The sequence below is a fragment of the Parus major genome, chromosome 1, assembly GCF_001522545.3.
Source record: "Parus major isolate Abel chromosome 1, Parus_major1.1, whole genome shotgun sequence".
NCBI lineage: Eukaryota > Metazoa > Chordata > Aves > Passeriformes > Paridae > Parus > Parus major.
Window position 1 is genome coordinate 86,956,084 of NC_031768.1, and position 18,355 is coordinate 86,974,438.

The following is an 18,355-nucleotide window of genomic DNA, read 5'->3' on the forward strand; positions in this document are numbered from 1 at the left end:
GACTTTTTGTCTAAATCCACCGGGATACAACACCCAGAAGTAACTACATCTGATTAAACACGTTTGTAGGAAGGAGCATGGCTTGTTTGTGCCATGCTTACAGCTCTACATAAGTGAAGAAAGGAGACTTCTACCATGGGAGCGTGATACTTGGGTGGAAAGAGGCTCGCAGCACACACAGGAACTCTTTAATTAACAGCCTGACAGATGTGTTTCTTTGACAGTTCTGACAAGCAGTAATATTTGCCACAGAACAACCAAATACGTCAGGGCTTGTCTTGCTGGTGGCAAGGGGTGGGGCATACAGCTGAGGAAATGGTAAGGATGCCTTGGAATGTGGACATGGCAGCTTTCCGAGCAGAATGGGCTCTGGCGGCCATCCATACTCAGCCACACACATGGGCATGCCCCAGGAGCCTTCTCACAGTTCTCCAGAGTTGCAGAACAGGTCATGCAGCACCTGAGGGAAGAGATATCCACTGGGATAACCTGCTTGCATCCTTTTTCTTTGGGCACAGAGCCCAGCAGCAGAGAGCAGGAGCTGTGGGAGGGCTGTGTGAGGGGAAGGAAGCCTGCCAGTGAGCCAGCCCCGGGAGCCATGGAATTGCAGGCCACTGCCTGCTGAGAAGCAGCAGGAAACTTTGGTGAAAGGAGATAAGGAAACAGCAGTGGTAACTCATCTGGGAGCTGTACCTCCTGCCCCAGAGTCCCTGTCATGGCTCTGTCTAGGATAAAGACCTGCCAGCTTTGCTGGAAATGGAGCTTTTTCCTGGACAGACACCACCCCAGTGCCCTGTTCTGGCTGCCTGGCTGCTCTGATGGCCAGTCACATCCTGGCATGACCAAGGTCATACCACAGGGATACTTTGCTCCCTCATATGTGTATATGGCTGATTTGCCCCACTAAAAAAGTGTTTCATGACACAGCAAGGGTTTGGGTTGTTTTTTTTTTCTTTTTTGAATAGGCTTTTGGCCTATTCTAGTGTTTTAGTCAGGACAATCTAACTGTGTGTGTGGGTGGAATGCCTTTTGAGTGTGTACATACATGCACGTGTAGCACGCAGTACCTTCACAGTGGGATTTGAGCACCTATGGTGGCCCTTTCCAGAGAGCACAGAGGCTCTCTGCAGCTGCTGAACAGCTCCCTTTCTTGAGGACACACTCTTCTGACGTGTGCTTTGCACAGCAGAGTCGGTTTTGAAGAGAACCAGCAGAGAGATGCTATAGCTCTATGTCCTGGGTAGCTGGTCATTCAGGGACGTCTCCAGAACTCATGACCTTTGCAAACAGCATTCCTGACTGCCTGCCAGATGCACAGAGGCAGGGAGATGACGAGGCTTGTAAGGACTGCTGTCTCATGAGGCTCTGGTGTCCCCAGAACAGCTCTCTGTGTGTGGCACCAGCTGTCAACACGCATCCCACAGTGGCACTAAGGCGCTCCAACTTGAAACTGCTGTTTGGGCAGAAAAAAGACAGTTCTGCACATGTCATGGCCTCTACAAGGGGTGTGAGCAGCAGCCTGGCAGGGGACAATCTGGGCCAGATGTTGTCTTTCACACAGAGAACACCCTGCTGAAGGGAGGGAGCAAGGAGCAATCCAGGAGAGGCTGTGCAGATCCTAGGAGACCTCATACCAAGATGAATTGCGTAGAATCATAGAATTGTTGAGCTTGGAAAAGAAGTCTAAGGTCACTGAGTCCAACTGCAACATCTGTTGGCCCATGTGAATGCAGGCAATTTGCTGCAGGTGGCCCTGCCCTGGACAGTGCAGCCCTATCTACTTGGCCTGGAGACCAAAGCAGATCCATTATATATTCCCAACCCTTCCAGTTGGCCCAGATGTAGCATTTAATACAGCACAGGGAAAGCTGATTAAGAAGCAATTTAACATTAATCAATAAAACGTGGTTAGACTAAACAGAAGTTATGTGACTAAAGAAGCATCAGAGATTCAACACAGATATGAGTCAGAACTCTTCGTTCCTTAGGAAAAACATGGGCTCCTGCCTGGTGTCACTAATTGTTAACTAACTCACACTGAGATAAAATGGCACTAAATTGATCTGTTGATATGGATGGAAATTATACAAATGCAGGCATTTTGCATTATTAACACAAGTCAAGCACCCTGTCCAGATTTTGGATTGCTTTCCTCTGACCTTAAACACATATTTAACACAAAGCTTTGCATCTACAGCTACCTAAACCATACCTGGTTATCAAAAAAAGATTTTCTGCCCAATAAGTTTAATTCCCCAATAGTGTTCTTGCAAATAATTATTCCTTTTGTATTCAGGGACTTATTTTTTCTTCTTGCATCTATTTTTATTTTCATTTTATAGGCACCTAACCAGGCTCATACCTCATCCCAGTGCAGTATATGAATTTGCCATACCACTTCTGTGGGGTCTTATTCTTTATTTACTCCTTGCATTACATGACTGAATTGCCAGCAAAGATTCTCTATAACTGTCTCCATTAAAATTTAGTCTTCCTGAGATGGCTGCCTTGAACTCTCAGCATTTCTAAGCTTTGAGTTGATGGACAGCAGATAGCAGGGCTTGCTTCCTGTCACTTGCCTCAAAAGAGGCACCCAGCTAGAACTGCGTATTCTAAATCCCTCTAACACCTGCTTTGTAGTGGGTTGTCACTTCACCCATGGTGACAGTAGCATTCACACCACAATACACTCCAAAATACTGCATCACTTTTATTCATGGCATGGAACAGCCAAAGTGATTTATGCAGAGGACGGCTGCTAATTCCAGAAATAACAAGGTCTGGCATGAGACAAGTATACCTGCTGATCCATCTCTGTACCCAGGTAGCTAAATGCCTCTTCAGGACTAATATTTTGCTATAGCTAATGAGTGTGACTGCAACTGTGTGCATCTCAAGGCTCTAATTTTCGTTTGCAGCAGAAAAATGCCTACACTTTCAAGCCAATAATTGCATGAAGGAAGACTGTTAGCATAAGGAGATTGTTATTTTCTTTCTGGAGGAATCAGAACTAACAGGGAAGTTAGTTAATCTTCATTTCCAATTACAAAGGCACAAACTTTAAATTCACTATGTGGCAAGCACAAAATCAGATTATTTTCCCCCTGTGTATTCTGATGTATTCTGATTTGAGAATTCTAGCTTTCACATGTGCAACCTATAAAACACTTGTTTTGTATTTGTTTCCTCATAGTGAGGAGTTCATACAAAATGTCTAAGAGAGCTGCTTTCCTTTTTGCTATTCCCACTTTCCTTGATCTGCCTTCATGAGCTTTTAACATCAACACACTGAGAAAATCAAACATGCAAGCATCTCGATTTATGGGGATGTGACCAGAAAGTATGAACACATAGATTTTTTTTATTTTATTTTTTTTTCATATTCACTCTGCACTTTTTAAATCTCAGTCTGAGACATTCTTTGTTTTCTCTAAAGTCAGAGCTAGCCCAGGGAACAGTGGCAGAGTTCTTTGACGTCAGGCTCATTGTGTAGGGTGCGTTGTGATGTTCTAGAATTTGGTTCGCAATTACGCAGTGAATTCTTTTTAGCTCTGCACTGACATCTTTACCTGAACAAGAGGGATGATTGTCTGCAGTAGAAATGCGACAGTGTTGAAGACCCATCACAGAGATATAGTCTTTATCCTATATAATTGCTTTGTGCATTAATCACGGGAGGTAGCGGAACTGATGCCATGCCTACAAAAGCAGCAGTAAACAGGATTATTTAGCACCAACAGAAGAGTTCTATGTCTCTAAGAAATTCAGAGCTATAGATCAGTGGTTCAGTGGTTGCAGCTGTGTAAGGAGTGAGACACTCACTGCTGGGCGTTGCTACGGGTGGCATTTATCAAATGGTACCTAACACTGAAAAACCTCAGAGAGACTTTTTCCAGCTGTATCACCTGGCTAAATAAAAGACACAACCTCTTTGTACAAACTTTACGTGTAAAATCAAAGATTTGTTTACACTGGATTTAAACCCTGGACGAATCTCTTCGCACAGCTCTCCGATGTGAGCGTTCTGCAGTAGTGCAGACTGGGAGTGTCACCGGTGTGGTTTGTGGCTTACTCACCCACCTGCAAGTAAATTATCAGTACTGAAAGGTACCTGTGTTGATAGGTAAGTCTTTGGAGCAGACCAGCCCCAAGTCCCATGAGCATTACCAAATACAGTCATTCTCCAGGGAACTTGCAACATCAGGGGTATTAACCCCGATATTAAGGCCAGATTCCAAAGTCAAATACAACGATTGCACAAAGCACAGGAAATGTCTTTATTGGCGCTTCTCCTTCGTGAGGGGCTCTGAAGCGAGGCTGGGGAGAAGCAGCAAAGGCTGAGGTTGAAAATTACGTTCTGCTGGGCTGGGTCAGGCTGCCCCTGTTCTACAGCGGGCTGAGCCCCAAGCAGGCACTGGATAAAAATAAAACCGATGTGCAGCACTGGCAATCCAACAAAGCAATTCATGTGGATAGTGTTTGATATAAACCAGCTAATAGTGTTTGCCTTGCAGCCAGTACAAGGAGAACAAGTCGCTTTTCTGCACGGTGGAGTCATCTGATGTTTGCTTTAATTTCTGGCGGATCGGGGCAGCGTGAGTCAGATGCTCTCACAGCTGGCTCGGGCGGGGAGGAGGCCAGCAGGGACCCTGACTCACCAGACCCGCCGCATTCCTTCCGAAAATCCAGCTCAGCGACTGGGAGCGAAACCACGAGCTGGGGGCAGCTCCAAGGTTAGGAGGGCGGGAGGAGCGCAGGCAGCGAGCCCGGCCCGGGGTGGGCGCCCAGGAAAAGCCCGACGGACGCGTCTCGCCGGCGCTCGCCCCCTCCCCGCCGGCAGAGCCCGGGGCCGCTGCCCCGGCAAGCCCCGGCCCCCGTTACCTCATTGCCACATTCCCCAGCGAGTGAGCTCAGCTGTGCCGCGGCCTCGCGCCTTTTATGGTCAAACAACTTTGCCTGGGCGAGGCTTTTTTCGCGAGTTGGGAGGAAGCGCCGGCGCTCGGCAGCTCCTGCGCCTCTCGCTGCTGCCGGCGGGCGGGCCGGGGCAGCCGAGCAGCCCCAGCGCCGGGAGTGCCGTTTCCCGCTCCCCCAGAGGTGAGTCTCTTCGCTCGGCTTGGTGACAAAGCCATTGTCCCTCGCCCCCGGGGTGGCGCGGAGGAGGTGCGGGTTTCCTGCCGCTCCCTCCCGCACGGCCTCGGACACAGCCCTTCGCTCTCGGTGCTGGCCCCGGGGCGCGGGGGGTGCTTGACCCTCCAAAAGCAGGTTCGGGTGTGTGCGTATGTGTGTGTCCGGAGAGTTTTCTTTCCTTCCCGGTGGAATGGAGGCGACTCGGCGCTCCCGCACAGCCCCAGCAATGGGGGAGAGGGAGGGGTGCTGCCGGGCTCTGCTCGGGACAAGCTCTCTTTTGTGTGCGCCTGGATGACCGAGACACCTCGCGAGCCTTTTTCCAGATGTGCTCGGAGAGGAATCTGGGGCCCTTTGTGCATGAAATTTGCCTAATTTATGAGTTTCTGTCTCCATGGGAGTGCCCTGAGAAAGTGCTTGCGAAGTCGTAGAACTTTCTAACGTTTTAAATATGTTTGCATAGCTTTTTGGAATTTTCCCCGGCTTTTCTTCCTTGCACAGCGAGGAGGCAAGCCCGGCATCTGCGGGAGAAGTTAGTAGGTCCGAATAACCCCCTCCCCCAGCCCGGCTGCTTTAAGGCTTTACCTTGCAGCTTGCATAGCTGATAGACTTTGCTCTCTTTGAAGCTTTGTAACTTCGGGGCAGGCTGGGAGAACCTTCTGGATGAAAAGAACCATAACTCCTGAATCCGTTTAATCTGTTCTTAATATTCTTGTTTGTTTGTGGGGACATTTTGTTTTGGTGGGGGGTTGGTTGTTTGTTGGTTTTTTGGGTTTTTTTTTTTTTTTTTTTTTGTTCTCCTCTGACTCCCCTCAGTTGGGAGGAAGTTGGCCGATGGGGGAAGTACAGACAGGACATGTGGAGCTATAGGGGCTCCCAGTGTGGCTGCTACCAAACTGCTTTTACCAAGAGAAGTGAAAAATATCACTTGGATCTCTGCTTCTTCAGGTTCCTCCTGCTTCTGCTACCCCGGGAAAGGAGCGGGGTTGTTGAAAGTGGTGTCATGGCATCAAAGTGAAAGCTGTCTGGGTGCATTAACAGGTGGCAGACCCAGCACGGGACCTTCTGGGAGGTGACCCTCTTGCTGAAGGAGGTGTCCCTGGGTTCTGTCCTCATATTTCTTCCTGCTCTCAGGAAGAAACAGTGTATGAGGCAGCTAGGTATCCTGGCTGTGTCTTTCGGGGGCATCTTTCTTCATAGCTCCACTTGAGTCATCCTAAATGCTGTTACGGCAGGTAGAAAAATCTCTCCCCTCGGGGTAAATGTGAGGATGAGAAAGATTTGAGATTAGTTCTCTTGGCGTGACACTCCCTCTCCCACAGCTCTCGAAAACTGCGCCACAGGACCTGTGTGAGCTGTGTTTTTGCTGGGGCTTAGATGGCATTGGCAACGCCCCAGGGCTGGAGGGGGTGACTGTCTGCAAGGCCGAGCTTTCTCAGCCAGTTTGGTCTGTGTGTGGGTGGACTGATAACCAGAAGTGAGGATGAGCAGGGGCAGCTGCTGGGTGGAGGCAGCCCTGAGCAGAGAGTGCCCTAAGTGGGACACAGCATACCGGGAAATGGGCTGCTGTGGGATAAGGGAGATAGCAGCTGCTGGTTCCAAAGCCAATGAGTTTGGGTTTGTTTTTTTTTTTGCGAAGCAGCCGATGTCCCCAGACTGCGTGTTGACTAATCCTGTGATTAGAAGTGACAATTGTCACTGTAGTGTTCTGCTCATAATGCTATCAAATCTGGTAAGTGGTTCATTGCAGCCTAGTTCACTAGTGGAGCATGAGGCTTTAGAAAGTCTCTAAAGAAAAGCTGGAGGTCTTTTTAACGGCTTCTGGAGTTTGGTGGGAACTGCAAAATGGAGGGAGTTGGTCAGTCCCTTCTGACTGGCAAAGTTTGGAGGAGTGAGGACAGACCTTGCTAATTACTCTTCTGCCTTGGCCCTTTCCCATTATGAATCCAGGGGGAATGCTCAGCACAGCTTTTTTGGCTCCCGCTTATTGTTCCAACCTCGTTCTCCTTTTGAAACTCCCAGAAGAGTTGTCCAAGTGTATGCATCTTATCAGCACTGCACAAAGGGAAGGAAAAGTTCAGCAGCGTGGACTTTGTTTGTCTGTGTGACTTTGGGAAGCTGTGACAGGTTGCTGCTGTATCGTGCCACACTGCACCGAGTCGTGGGAGCGCTTAGAAAGGGGCACGCAGGTCTTATCAGCAGCCAGGGGTTAATGGGGGGTGAGCGGATGTTTGTGGCACCAGGGCTGGCTGGCAGCAGCTGTTATTGTCCGTGGGAGAGGCTGGCAGCGCGGAGGGGCACTGATTCGGACATGCCAACGTGAAAAGCTGGCGCGGAGCCCCTGTGCTGACGGCAGCCCTATTGTGCTGGGGTGTTAGGAGGCCTGTGGGCATGCCAGGCTTTACAACAAAGCGTCTGGCTCCGTGGAGGCTCTGGCGCGGGTGAGCTTGCTGGCCTGGATCGCAGGACCGGCGGAGCCCTAGGGATGCGCCTGTCCTCGGGAGAGCCGCCGCTCCCCGGACAGCCGGCATCCCGCGTTTGCCGGGGCGGTGCGGGGGAGGGAGGGAGGGAAGGAGGGGGCCAGCCCGGGGGGCGGCGGCATCCGGGGAGCGCTTCCTGGCGGGGGCGGAGCGGAGCGGGCGGCGGAGCCCGGCCGGGGCGGGCGGGAGGCACCGGCTGGCATCGCCCGGCTCCGGGAGAGCCTCTGCCGCCCTGCCGAGCGGGCCCCGGCGGCATGGAGGGGCCTGCAGGTAAAGGGTGGGCCGTGCCGGGGAGAGCGGGCATTGCTGGAGCTGTCACAAGCTGGGCTCCAGAGGAGCCAGCTGGCGTGATGAAGGGGGGGAGGAAATGCTGGCTCCACTTCTGGGGGCATCCTTTGGGGTGCGGGGGATCACCCTCCTCCTGGTCACCACCGGTGCAGGGCTCCAGTGCAGTGAAAATCTGGGTTTTCTCTGTTGCGAGAACGCGTTTGTGGTTAATGCCATCCTGAGTTGAAATGGTGAAGTGTGATGGCTCATTCGAGCCGTCTGCAGTTTCTGTTCCTCCTTTTTCCTGTGCTGGTCTTGTGCACTGCTCGGGCACCTCAGCCTCTGGCCTGAGTTAAATTCCTGTATCCCTTTGTTTCACATGTTCTTCTCCATTCATTTCCACTCTGGCCCCAGGATGACTTCATATTCATATAGGTTTCCTCCCTCTTCTCTCCTGCTAGGTGCTGAGAAGATGGCCTCCCCAGGTGCCCCAGGGACCCGCATGACCTCCACAGTCAGCATCAACATTTCTACCCCCTCCTTCTACAACCCACAGAAGAAGTTTGCACCTGTGGTTGCCCCCAAACCCAAGGTGAACCCCTTCAAGGCTGGGGGTGCGTCAGAGTCGTCACTGCCCCCGCCTCCTGGTCCTGGTGCCCAGCGTGCTCAGATAGGGAAGGTGGGGGAGATTCCTTTACCACCCACGTCCCTGCTGGCAGAAGGTAGGTGAAGGCTGGCATGGCAGATGTGAATATGCATTTCTGAATGCTCAGGGTGGGAGGTGTGTAGCTGGGCTACAAGCATGAGAACAGGGGCACAACTGCTATAAGGGATGGATATTCTTGCTGTGGAGGCTAGCAGGTTCCATAATGAGATAAATGGATTGGAAAGAGAGCTCAAAGTACATAGTATCTCCATTAGGAAAGGAGGGAAGAGTCTGTTCTGCACTGCACTGATGCTGGAGGAATGCAGTGGATTTTTCACAGTATTCCCTGGGTGCACAGTTGTGTAATTGCACAGTAGGGTTCCTGGCCAGCGTTTCTGGGAGCAAGTATGTTGCAGAGAAGTTGACCCTGATAATGATGAATCGCGCTGTTCTCCTTCTTGTCAATTGGTCCCAGCTCAAGTTGGTTATTTCTGACTGTCCTTCTCGTGGGCTCTGCAATTGCCATCCTTGATGCTGGAAAAGAGAAGGGAGGAATAATTGCATGAAAAAATAGTGGCAACGATGACAAACAGGAAGTGAGACTTAGAGTTTAGTTTGTATGGCATGTACAGTTTTGTACCTTTTCCTAGTGGTTTGGGTTGGGTTTTCCTGTGTAGAGTGACTTCTTGTTTCACTGTGGTTTTCTTCTTTCTTTCTTTCTTTTTTTTTGTGTTTCCTGCAGTGGTAGAGTGGGGTTTTTTTTGTTCTATGTTTTGTTGCTTGGTTGGTTTTGTCCTTTAAGGTTACTGGTTGTGTGACTCTGTAGCTTGAACTCATGATGAGCATGGGGCCAACAGAAATTTCTGTAGGGACCCTTTGCTAACCCTTGATACTGCCTGTTTCCCCAAGGCTCTGTCAAGTAAAGGGTGTGCCTCAGTCAGGACACACATGTTCAGAGAGTGCCAGCTTCTGGTTTAAATTCTTTTCTCTCACTGTTCAGCAGAGACTGCAACACTGATGTTTTCCAGGTTAGTGGGCAGCTGACTTGATGGTAGCAAGGCTGGTCCTGTGCTTAGAGGAGAAAAATGATTAAGCCATTTTTTTCCTCATTTCTCAAGTCACAAGGACATGCTGGTGCTTCTGCCTCCTAAAATTGTACCAGCTAACTCTGATGACCTATTTCTTGTATGTTGTTGGCTGGAATTTTCTGTCCGTGGAAACCAAGGTCCCATCTTAGGACTTGTTATTTTCTGCCGTAGTTGTCTGGATTAGGGATGTGCCTGTCAGAAGGTCTCAAACTGACACAAACATTACTTGAAGTAGACAGATGGATGTTAAAAATTATTTTTCAATATACAATGTGAGTGGAGCGTTAGGTGTTGCTTGCTGTGCTTCTCCTATTGTTGAAGTGGGCATTATGGAGTAACTAGAAAGAAACACCAGCAGAAGAACCATTTGTCCTAAGCTGCTGTGTCATCATTGGGTAAGGGCTGCCAGCAAGACATCTGAAGTATGGATGAGCCACCAAAACTCAGTCATGAGAGAAATGTGTCTGATTTGATCCTTCTCTGGTGCATTTCTTCAGTCCTTCTGTGCCATTCTTGTACACTCCTCAAACAAAATGTGGTGTGATACAGAGCTGTAGCAGCTGGACTCCTGATCTTAAATGACAGGATGGCTAAGTTAGTATTGCTGTAGGAATGTTATATTTAGTATTGATTATTCTGTAAATCTAGTATAACAACTTTGTGAGGAACTTTCTTGTCCTGTGAATAATTCATAACACAGGCTTTTAGTGCATCTGAAACAATGTGACAACAGATAAGGGTTTTGTTTCTTATGGTTTCAGTGAACCAAAAGGCAAGCGTGTACACGCTTGATCCAAAACTGTAATTTCAAATTTATTACTCCATCCCCCCAGCAGAATTTCTGCAGCACAAGAAGGCTTGGAAGAGGTGTTGCAAACCAGGGCAGTTTATGCATTCCACGGGCTAATAAGATTTTGGCTTTCAGATTTTTAAAAGGGCGGTATTGTCTCCTTTAGGTTACAGATGAGAAGTCCTTATAAAGTCTGTTGACAGCAACTGGATATAAAGATGAGACAATTTGATTTCTGCTGTTAAAAGTTGCATTTGGAGTAGCTGGAGTGGAAAGTTTGGTCTTTTACCCTACTGCTCATTGGGGCTAGCTGTGAAGAGAGGAGGGTGTCTGGAAGAAGGCATGTGGAAGTTACTCCTCATCATCTTCAATGTTCTTTGCTGTGGACACTCTCCACTACATGGTGAAGGGGAGTCACGTTTATTTGTCTGTGTTGTAAATAGAAAATGGTTGGTTTTGGCTGTTCTGCATCTTTAGCAAATATGAATAGGTGGAAGCAATGGGATTTTCTAGAAAACTGAGATGCTCTGGTGCTTTCAATTTGCCTAAAAGGTTTTGGAAAATTCCTTGTGTTCTAATGTGTACTGGGTGTGAAGACATATTAGCCTCAAAAATCAAAGCTGGTTTTATCCCCCAGAAAAACAAAGCCATTTCAAAGATTCTTCACACACAAGGGGTAATTGGTCCAGCTTGCTTTTTTTCCACCCCACTTGTTTCTTGTAGTGCTTACAATCCTGCTGTGAGATGCCAGCTTACTTTCATGTGAAAACACAGGCTCTCCAGGGTCTTGAGTTGTCCACTGGCATTCCATGTATGCTACCCTGTGTTCAGTAATCTGAGCCAGCTACTGGCAAGAGAAGGGCGTGCTGGGGACACATAGCGAGACACATTTCCCAAATATACAACAATTCTGCCCAGTGACTAATAGCAGCAGCTACTGAGGAAAGATTAAATGACTGTGAAAAGCTTTGGACAAGGTGAAAAACAGCCTGTGTTGATGGGCACTGAACTCCTGAGAGTACAGGGAGACCAATGTGCACTCACTGCCCAGAACGCTGGTGGAATGCTGGGCTGCGTCAAGAGGGGTGTGACCAGCAGATGGGGGAGGGATTCTGCCTCTCTGCTCCACTCTTGTGAGACCTCACCTGGAATGCAGCATCTGGCTCTGGGGTCCTCAGCACAAGAAAGATGTGGATTCAGTGTGAATCCAGAGGAGACCATGAAGATGATCCGAGGGTGGAGGCACCTCTTTTAGGAAGACAGGCCAAGAGAGCTGAGGTTCGTCAGCCTAGAGAAGAGAAAGCTCTGGGGAGAGCTCACTGTGGCCTTCTACTACCTTAAGGGGGTTATAAAAAGGAGGGAGATGGAGATTTTATGTGTACAGACAATAAAAGGACAAGGGTTTTAAAATGGAAGAGGGCTGGTTTAGATTAGATGTCAGGAAGAAATTCTTTACTTGGGGTGGTGAGGCACTGGAACAGGTTGCCCAGAAAGGTGGTTGCCCCATTCCTGGAAGTGTTCAAGGTCATGTTGGATGGGGCTGTGAGCATCCTGAGTGGCATGCTTTGCCCATGCCAGTGAGGTTCGAACTAGATATTCTTTAAGGGCTCTTCCATCCCAAACCATTCTGTGATTCTATGGTCCTGCTTGCTGCAATAATTTCAAGAACCCTCCTGGCTAGGAGTAAGAAATAATCTGAAGTCACTTTTATTCCCATTCTTCCCCATAGACCTGCCACTGCCACCTCCTCCTCCACCTGGGGAGGATGCAAGCTTCTCGTCAAACTGTGCATTTCCACCACCCCCACCACCCTTTGAAGAACCTTTTCCACCAGCCCCAGAAGAAGCTTTTCCTTCTCCTCCTTCTCCGCCTCCTCCTCTCCCACCAGTGTTTGATGAAGGACCTGTGAGCAAGGTTCCTGCCCCACAGGTGAGTGAGGTCTGAGGGACTGTTGTTTCTGTGTGAGTTGGGACAGCTTCTCGCTACTGTCTGAGCTCAGCAGCAGGAAGCCCTGAGAGCTGGGAAAGCAGGAAATGCTACCAGCCCATGGACCAGCACAGGTTAGGGTCAGCTGGCTGGGCTGCAGCTCTTTGGGGAAGCACACGGGGTTCCCCAAAGGAACAGTGGACAGTGAGTTGAATGCAAGCCAGCAAAGCACCCTTGTGGCAGTAAAGGCCAGCCACACGCTGGGCGCACCTGGGAGAGAAGGACAAGGATGGTGAATACTCCTCCCTTCTGTGCTAGTGAGCCTGCATCTTGGAGGATTGTATCTAGTAGGCTCTTCAGTATAATAACCCCTCTGGAATACTGAAGGAGATGCAATCCAGTGAAAGGTCATAGCAGCCTTTGGGGGCTGGAGCAGAAGAGGCTGCCAAGGCAGGGGTCTGACTGGAGTCTGCAATACCTAAAGGAGGGCTGGAGAGAAGATAGGTTCTTCTTACTTGGGCACAACAGGAGACAATGGACTGAAGTTGTGGCAAGGGAAATTCCTCTTGGACAGAAGAAAGCCCTGTTCCACTCCAGGGGTGCCTTATTGCTGGCATGTGTGCCTAGAAAGACTGGGGAACCTGCATCATTGGAATGTTGTGAAATCATCTGGACAGGGCCCTGAGCAATCTGGTGTTGCTCAGGAATTAGCCCTGCTGTGAGCAGAATGTTGGACTACAGACATCCAGATGTCTTTCCCTACCTAAATCTGAGACCTGACTTGGGCTGTGCATTTTTCCACCGTTTGTAGACCTTTGAGACTGCGTCCTGTTCATCCTCACCAGCTTTTTATCCATTCAAAGTGAGGAGCTGTATTTTGGACTGTATCACAGTCCAAAATATCAAAATATGCTATTGTAAGGGAATGATACACCCATTTCCCTGGCTGTCCCTGTAATATGCTCTGCTCCCTTTTTCCTCATGGATGGTGGTGTAGGTACGTGGCAAGATGAGCAGCGTTGATCTTGAGATTGACTCACTGTCTGTAATGTTGGATGACATGGAGAAGAATGACCCCTTCAAATCCCGGGTGAGCTGTCCAGAATGTTGCAGGTGGAAGAAGAGATGACTGGTTTGCTGAACAGAGGTAGTGAGGAGGGTGCTGCTGAAGGTTAAAATGTCTGGATAAACCATAACACGGAAGTGTTGGTGAAGGACCGGACAGCGTGCATCTTGCAACTTGTCAGTACTGCTGAATATGTCACAGTGTGGAAACTCCTCGCCTTCTGTGTCTGGGAGAGCTGCTGGCTGACTCACTGCTATAGGTGGCATATTTTCTCTTCCACCTTGCTGATACCTGCCTGTTTTCTCTCTGCTGCTTCTCTTTACAGATAACTCCAGGATCCACAGGCTCTCCGGAGAAACCATTGGCCCCAAAAGCCCCTGCAGAAATACCATCTGCACCCAAAGATACTCCTCCTTCCTTTCCTCCCAAGTTCACACCAAAGCCAAGTGGAAGCTCATCTTTCAAGCCCCCTGGGGTGGATCTGAACCCCACCCCAACCCCATGGGCAGCCCCACAGCAACGCAAGGAGCCCCAAGCACCAGCTCCTCCACCCCCCTCTCTCCCTTCTGCTCAGCCCACCCCTAAGTTCAGCCCATCGCCCGCTGCTGGCTCTCCTAAGTCTGTGTCCAAATCAGGTGACAGTGTTCCGGTGGCTCCCTCAAATTCTACAAGATACCCTACCTCCCTTCAGACTCAGTTCACAGCCCCTTCACCTCCAGGCCCCTCCTCTCGACCACAGCACCCCAGTTTCACCTATGCCCAGCAGAGGGAAAGACCTCAAGTGCAGGAGAAGCCACGCCCAACAGAACAGCCTGCTGCTGCAAAAGACACGGTAAGAGAAAGAGCCATGGGAATTTGAGTCTTTGGACAGGCACATTGGGAGTGGAGTTGGGAGATTGAGGGCAGATCTAGCCCAGGCCATGGGAGTCTGTTACCCATCTGAAAGAGAGATCTAACTGAAGAGATAGTGGTGGAGGACTTCATGTAAAGGTGGAAAGAATCAAGCACAGTGGATGGCAGATTGTTCCTAGAGTAAACAAAGAGGCCTGTAAAGGCATGAGAAATAGGTTTATTAGGGACAGGGTGGGAGGGAGTCTGTCCTTTGGGGATTGAATGTTTCCTCTTCCTGCAGCATAGACCCACAGGTTCCAGTGCAGATCCACCTAGGGGGAATTCCTGCCTGACAATGAAGGAGGTAGAAGAGCTGGAGAAGTTGACCCAGAAACTAATGAAGGATATGGAGCATCCACCCCCAGCAGAGGCTGCAACTTCTGGTGCGTTCCCTCAATGGACAGCAGTGAGATTAAAACTCCTAGTGGGCTTTTCATTTCTCCTGATCCCTTTCCTCTTCCACTGACAGAGCTCTGTGGCTTCTGCCGGAAGCCGCTGTCACGAACCCAGCCAGCTGTGAGGGCCCTGGATCGCCTCTTCCACGTGGAATGCTTCACCTGCTTCAAATGTGAGAAGCAGCTGCAGGGGCAGCAGTTCTACAATGTGGATGAGAAGCCCTTCTGCGAGGACTGCTATGCTGTGAGTCACTGGGCTGAGAGCTGATGGAGAACTGAGCTCACTGTGGTTGTTCTCTCTTGCTTTCCCTTCCTCCTTTCACCTTTCCTTTCTGTGGTGTAGCCTCAGAGGGGTGGGAGATTGGATTCATGTGCCTTGCGTGTTTTCTTTGGGCTCAGAGCACCTTGGAGAAGTGCAGTGTCTGCAAGCAGACCATCACAGACCGGATGCTGAAGGCCACTGGTAACTCATACCATCCCCAGTGCTTCACCTGCGTGATGTGCCATACCCCTCTGGAGGGGACCTCTTTTATTGTGGACCAGTCCAACCAGCCTCACTGTGTGGATGACTACCACAGGTATAGAGAGAGCACATGCATGTGGTGTGTGAGAGAAGGCAGGTTCCCTCACACCTGCTTCTTTTTGCTACAGTATGGGGGTTGGGTTGCCCATGTCATCTGTCAGATGTGAAGTTAAAAACGAGTCAGCAAAGTATTAAGATGTCTTTCCACCTAAACATTTATTATCCCTCCGCTGCTAATGCCATTGACGAACACTGAGAATCCTGCCTTGAATGTCACCACAGTGGTCATGGTCTCCTCCATGGTTCTGTGTTGCAGGAAGTATGCTCCACGCTGCTCAGTCTGTAGTGAACCTATCATGCCAGAGCCTGGAAAGGATGAGACGGTGCGTGTTGTTGCGTTGGAGAAAAATTTCCACATGAAATGTTACAAGTGTGAGGTAAGCCTGGTGGCCCCACCCCTCCCATGCCTCCCGTGCCCAGCAAGTGGGCACCTTTGTTACCTGTGCTGACCAAACACTGAAGTTGTTTAGAATGAATCTGGAGTGTTTTTGAAGCATGTTCAGAAAAAGATTAGGCATTCACAGGCATGAACGCAGGCACTGTGCAGGATTGTTGCATTCTCTAACACACCAATACATCAGCTGTGTATAGGAGGGGAACTTGCTGGGATTGCTCTCCCTTCAGAAGAGTGTGTCCCATTAGCACCACTAGGGACAGAGCAGAGGGCTGTGATGGATCATCCTGACCCCGTGGGGCATTTCTTACGTCCTTGGATGCCTTCACCCTGTTCTTTGCCATCACTGATCTCCCTCCCTCTTCTTTTCCTGTTAAGGACTGTGGGAAGCCCTTGTCCATTGAAGCAGATGAGAATGGGTGCTTTCCTCTGGATGGGCACGTGCTGTGTATCAAGTGTCACACCGTCCGTGCAAAAACGGCGCACTGAGGAGCTCAGAGGGGGCATTCCCTCGAGACCCCGCACTCAATACTCCCCTCCCTGCCATTGTCCTACCCCTCTGCCTGACAGGGCAGACTGCTACCAATGGAGACTATGCCAGCGCAGTTTTTTACTCACGTAGGATTCACTGCTCCTAGACTTCACTCTGCACACCCACCAAGAAAGGACCTCTTCTCCTGTCACTGCTTCCTGGCCACAGTGTATTCCAGGCTGGGGGCTGTGATCAAGGTGAGTGCACAATCACTGTTCCCTCAAGACTCTGGAGGAGAAAGATCAGACCTCCACCACCGCCTGGTGGAAGAAGGAAGAAAGACCTGGTGGCAGGTGCTGGGAAGAGCTGAGAGCATTCTTCAGTTCCATGGAGCCAAGAACAATGATTTAACTTGAGAAGGTGGAAGCCTGCATCTCGGCACCACTTCTGTCTTTTGTTTTGTATGTTGTGACATCTCATTATCAGGATGTTTTACTCTGCCTGCTCCCTCACCTGGGTTAGAGTGTGGAGGCAGAAAGTAGTGGGAATCTGTTACTGTTGCTGGAAAAAGCTAACCTGCTATAGCTTTTCTGTCTCTAATGGATTTTACTGATTAACTGTCTTGTCATTTTTTTTTCCTTAGCCAGATGAAACTGGCAGTGTTTCAAATACTACTCTGTTTCTGAGTTTGGAAACTTTTTTTTTTTAAAAAAAAAAATCTTTTTCCCCTTCCCAAGATGAATTGTTTCCCAGTGCGGTTTCTGGACAGCCAGGCTGGGAACCAGAGTAGCAAAGCAGTCCAAAGAACGCATGTTTACAAATAAAGACCGTCGTAAGGACGGGCAGCACATGGTGAGGAGGCGTCTCAGTGCGTGGATGAGGATTCAGCAGACTGAGGAACGTCTCCTGTTCCAGTAGGGTTTCTTTCACTGCTGTCAGTGAAAGCTGCAGTGTATTTGCAATGTACTGTCTGGCTCCAAGTGTTACTGCACTGAGCCCCATTTCCTGGACTAGAAACTGTCTCAAACTGAACCAACCCTTTAAATAACAACACTGTCCAAACACTGTTTGCATTCAATAAAATGTGTGGTTTTTTCCATTAACCTGTGTCTGCTCTATTTGTTCAGCCACCCATGAGAGCTGCTGTCTTTGGCAGTGGAATTGCCATTGTATAGCTTTTCTATCCATTGCCAAATGTGTGTAAGGCTATTCCACCCAACCTCCAGAGATCAGGAGCCTGAACATGGCCTTTCTCTCTTTACTACTTGGTCTTCTTTCCAGACTTGTGTTTTTCTGTGCCTAAAGAGTAGCTCCCATTTAAAGCAGAAGACTGCAGTTCAGTGCAGCAATATTGTAGTTTGCTTCACACGTCACTCCGAGGTGGATATTCCAGTGAGATGGAAGTGGATTATAATAAAAGTGCACACTTTGCTTTGCTCCTAACTGTTGCTTCTCAGAAAGTCTTTGTGCTTGATGTTTATGGTTCTAAGCATTGTACTGTGATGGGCACTGCAAGTGAAACTCCTCTTTGTAGTAAGCACCAATGTATCTACACTTCAGAAACATGAAACCTACTCTTGATCTCTTGCCAGTTTGGGGAAAATCTTTAATGACTCCTTGCAAATTGATCCAGTAAATGTCTTGAGGTTTTCTATAGAGTGAGGAGAATAAATAAATCGTACATTTCTTTTTCTTACTGTAGTTTTTGCTAGTTTTTAGGCATTGTTTCGAGAGGTTGTTCCTAGACCATGATATTTAAAAGCTTGTGCCTACGAACACCAAGGGAGTGCAGAGAAGAACAATGGGTAGAGAAGCACTAATTCTGCTCCTCCCAGAGCTATCAGGACCATAGCCTTGGTGTCTGGGTAGGGGACCTATCCAGTGGAGTCCATGGGGAATGGACTGACCTTGTGGGTTAAAGGGAGATTTCCCCTCTGAGGGGTATGGTATGTCCAGGGGGGAAATCAAAGGCAGGAAACAGGAGTGATCAAGGATAGGAAGCATCACGGGAAAAACTGACAGGAAAAGGGCACAGGAGGTGGCTGCACGTACACAGTGCACTTGTCTGGCCATGCCCTGTGTCATCAGTGCGGTCCGTCCTGTCTTCATAATAGCTTTTTTTTTTTGTGTTCCCTGTGCATGGAATCTGTTCTGTGCAAATGGATCTAAATGCCAGTAACTGGACAGACCTGGGTGCATGCATATTGTGTTGGGTGTGTATGTCCTTGTGTTA

At 49.2% G+C, this 18,355-nt stretch overlaps 1 protein-coding gene across 5 annotated transcripts; it reads left to right on the forward strand.

Moving 5' to 3' along the window:
• The first annotated feature begins 4,546 nt into the window (after positions 1 to 4,546).
• Positions 4,547 to 17,225, forward strand: ZYX (zyxin). Of its 5 annotated transcripts, none has more exons than XM_015633000.1 (10): positions 4,547 to 4,733; positions 8,333 to 8,593; positions 12,125 to 12,324; positions 13,319 to 13,411; positions 13,713 to 14,219; positions 14,520 to 14,661; positions 14,748 to 14,917; positions 15,073 to 15,251; positions 15,513 to 15,633; positions 16,029 to 17,225. In XM_015633000.1, the coding sequence occupies exons 1-10, from the start codon at positions 4,562 to 4,564 to the stop codon at positions 16,137 to 16,139; spliced, it is 1,956 nt and encodes a 651-aa protein (XP_015488486.1). In that variant the 5' UTR covers positions 4,547 to 4,561; the 3' UTR covers positions 16,140 to 17,225. The 5 variants fall into 5 exon arrangements, with proteins under 5 accessions (XP_015488486.1, XP_015488496.1, XP_015488513.1 ...); XM_015633027.3 differs by lacking the exon at positions 4,547 to 4,733 and adding an exon at positions 4,813 to 5,094; XM_015633019.3 differs by lacking the exon at positions 4,547 to 4,733 and adding an exon at positions 7,789 to 7,874.
• The last annotated feature ends 1,130 nt before the right edge of the window (positions 17,226 to 18,355 follow it).

Bases quoted from the DNA above. Each gene is read 5' to 3' on its own strand.
- ZYX (XM_015633000.1), top strand. From the start codon at position 4,562: ATGTTTGCTTTAATTTCTGGCGGATCGGGGCAGCGTGAGTCAGATGCT. The intron at 8,594-12,124 runs GTAGGTGAAGGC...TCTTCCCCATAG, and splicing joins CACGTCCCTGCTGGCAGAAG to ACCTGCCACTGCCACCTCCT. The intron at 14,918-15,072 runs GTGAGTCACTGG...CTTTGGGCTCAG, and splicing joins TCTGCGAGGACTGCTATGCT to AGCACCTTGGAGAAGTGCAG.